This window comes from Bidens hawaiensis, unplaced genomic scaffold (genome assembly GCF_021521415.1).
Source record: "Bidens hawaiensis isolate Kalapana, Puna unplaced genomic scaffold, B.hawaiensis_p1.1 tig00023827_1, whole genome shotgun sequence".
NCBI classification, from domain to species: domain Eukaryota; kingdom Viridiplantae; phylum Streptophyta; class Magnoliopsida; order Asterales; family Asteraceae; genus Bidens; species Bidens hawaiensis.
In genome coordinates, this window is record NW_027493748.1 from 55,526 (window position 1) to 57,499 (window position 1,974).

The 1,974-nt window shown below is 34.5% G+C and overlaps 1 protein-coding gene across 1 annotated transcript; it reads right to left on the minus strand.

Annotated features, from left to right (window-relative positions):
- Window positions 1–600: 600 nt before the first annotated feature.
- Window positions 601–1,619, minus strand: LOC143568187 (uncharacterized). Its single transcript, XM_077054399.1, has 2 exons — window positions 1,357–1,619; window positions 601–878 (listed from the first exon to the last, which is right to left on the minus strand). Exons 1-2 carry the CDS (start codon window positions 1,604–1,606, stop codon window positions 724–726), a joined length of 405 nt encoding a protein of 134 aa, XP_076910514.1. The 5' UTR covers window positions 1,607–1,619; the 3' UTR covers window positions 601–723.
- Window positions 1,620–1,974: the final 355 nt, after the last annotated feature.

The following is a 1,974-nucleotide window of genomic DNA, read 5'->3' on the forward strand; positions in this document are numbered from 1 at the left end:
GTTAATATATAGGGGTATATTTACTTAAAAATTATGTGTTTTTATTTTATAACTATGTAGGATATTATTTCTTAAATTTTATATTTTGTTACTAAAAGTTCTAATTAATTAAAAACAAGATGTAATAAAAATTCAAACAAAAGTATAAAAAGTGTATCTACACTAGACGTATAGGCCTATATGAGGTATAGGAATATAATCTAACGATGTATGACAAAGGCTATCCCTATGCGACCAGAATAAACATATACAAATGGTATAGGTGACGCATGATGTCCCAATATATCACCAGGTGTCCAAATACATCGCGCCTTATAAAAACTATGCAAATATTTGAATCATCATACATAGTAAAAAAGGTACATACAAATACCTTTTTTTACTATATATTGATTTAAAATTTAATAAACGGTTATAAAAGCTATAAATATATAAAATTGCAACTTACAATTAATAAAATTTAAGAATCTCTCATACCAAATTGATGCTCTCTATTTTTGTTCACAACAGTTTTATCACTTATTTAAACATCACCAATTCTATATGTCGTAATCATGAACCAAAGGCAGTTCAAAAAAGAAAAAAAAAAGGCTTTACAACTTTTCAAACACTCAAGAAACCTCAATTGAAGAACGAGGAAGATAAGTATATGATTCATATACGAAACAACTTCTTAGTACAATGAAAAACCTTAAAAAAACAAAGAAACTATGCAGACATATATCAGTCATCATAGGAAGAATGAGGAGAAGCTGTACAACCAGGGTCAAATGGATCTTCAGATCCACAACAATGCCAATATTGAAACACTTTACCGGATTCGGGTGTGTTCATGGTCCCACCAGTATAAACACTCTCAAACTTTCTCTTGGTTTCTCCTGATAAACAGAAACAGAAATGATATTATCATGAATTCAATGACCCCACAGACGCACAAAAAGAGAATATTAAGTTTTGGATTGTCATATCTAACCGGTTAATTAAACATGTTGTGATTGAGTTGATCCGTTTAATCAAATAGCTTAACCCCCCCAACCGGATAACAAGTTTAATACAACCCGCAAACTTGTTCAGGTTGACCCGTCAACCCGCTTAACAAGTTTACAAACTGATTAACCTCCCATTCACAACCCGACAACCTGAAACCGATCCCGACCAAAAATATTATTCATGTCAAAGATTTTTCAATTCTAACTTGCACACAGATAAATTAAAAAAAGATGACCACTTGTTCATCCAAAGATGAATAATACATGTAGTTTCACAAGTAGTTGGATTGCATCAAATATGGGCTGTTGGGAGTTAAATTATTAGCAGAAAATAGCATAATTTACAAGAAACAAAGATATGGATTACCGCCAAAATGTGCAGTGTGGAAACGACAAGCTTGCGGGTGATTGAGTAAAGGATCGTACTGTGTTTTGCATTGCTTGCAGGTTCTTAAATTCGCCGCCTTAGTTTCTTCTACAGAGCATCGAATCGAGTACTTTCTGATAGGCAGACAAGAAATCTGACTTGAGGGATGAAGTTTTAGAGGATTCCGACTGATGAAGGAAGCATTATGTAACCCGATTGACGAATTTGTTGAACAGATTTGAGTCGACATTGGCGAGCTAGGGTTACTGTTATTTGGGGGAAGATCAAAATATAACCTGATAGAATTAACATCGCCTGCCAAAATGACCCCCTTTAGTTTCAGTTTTCAACAGACAAGTTAATATGACCCATGAGACCTGATCCAGATTAGAGTCGGTTATTTATAATAGGGTCGGTCTACGGGTTTTAAGAACACCATTAAACATGCACGGTTATTTACGTTAAGAATACCATTTTCTCTTTACGTAAATCAGGTAAGACCCGAACTGATCAAACCCGGCTATTTACATTAAGGTTGGGGGAATACCATTAAACAGGTCCGGGTCAGGTCTCACGAGTCTGACCTGTTTACACGCCCCTAGCCCTATATACCATACT

Excerpts from the sequence above, each read along its gene's own strand:
- LOC143568187 (XM_077054399.1), bottom strand. The coding sequence starts at position 1,606 with ATGTCGACTCAAATCTGTTCAACAAATTCGTCAATCGGGTTACATAAT. Across the intron at positions 879-1,356 it reads CCACACTGCACATTTTGGCG|GAGAAACCAAGAGAAAGTTT; the intron begins GTAATCCATATC and ends TCTGTTTATCAG.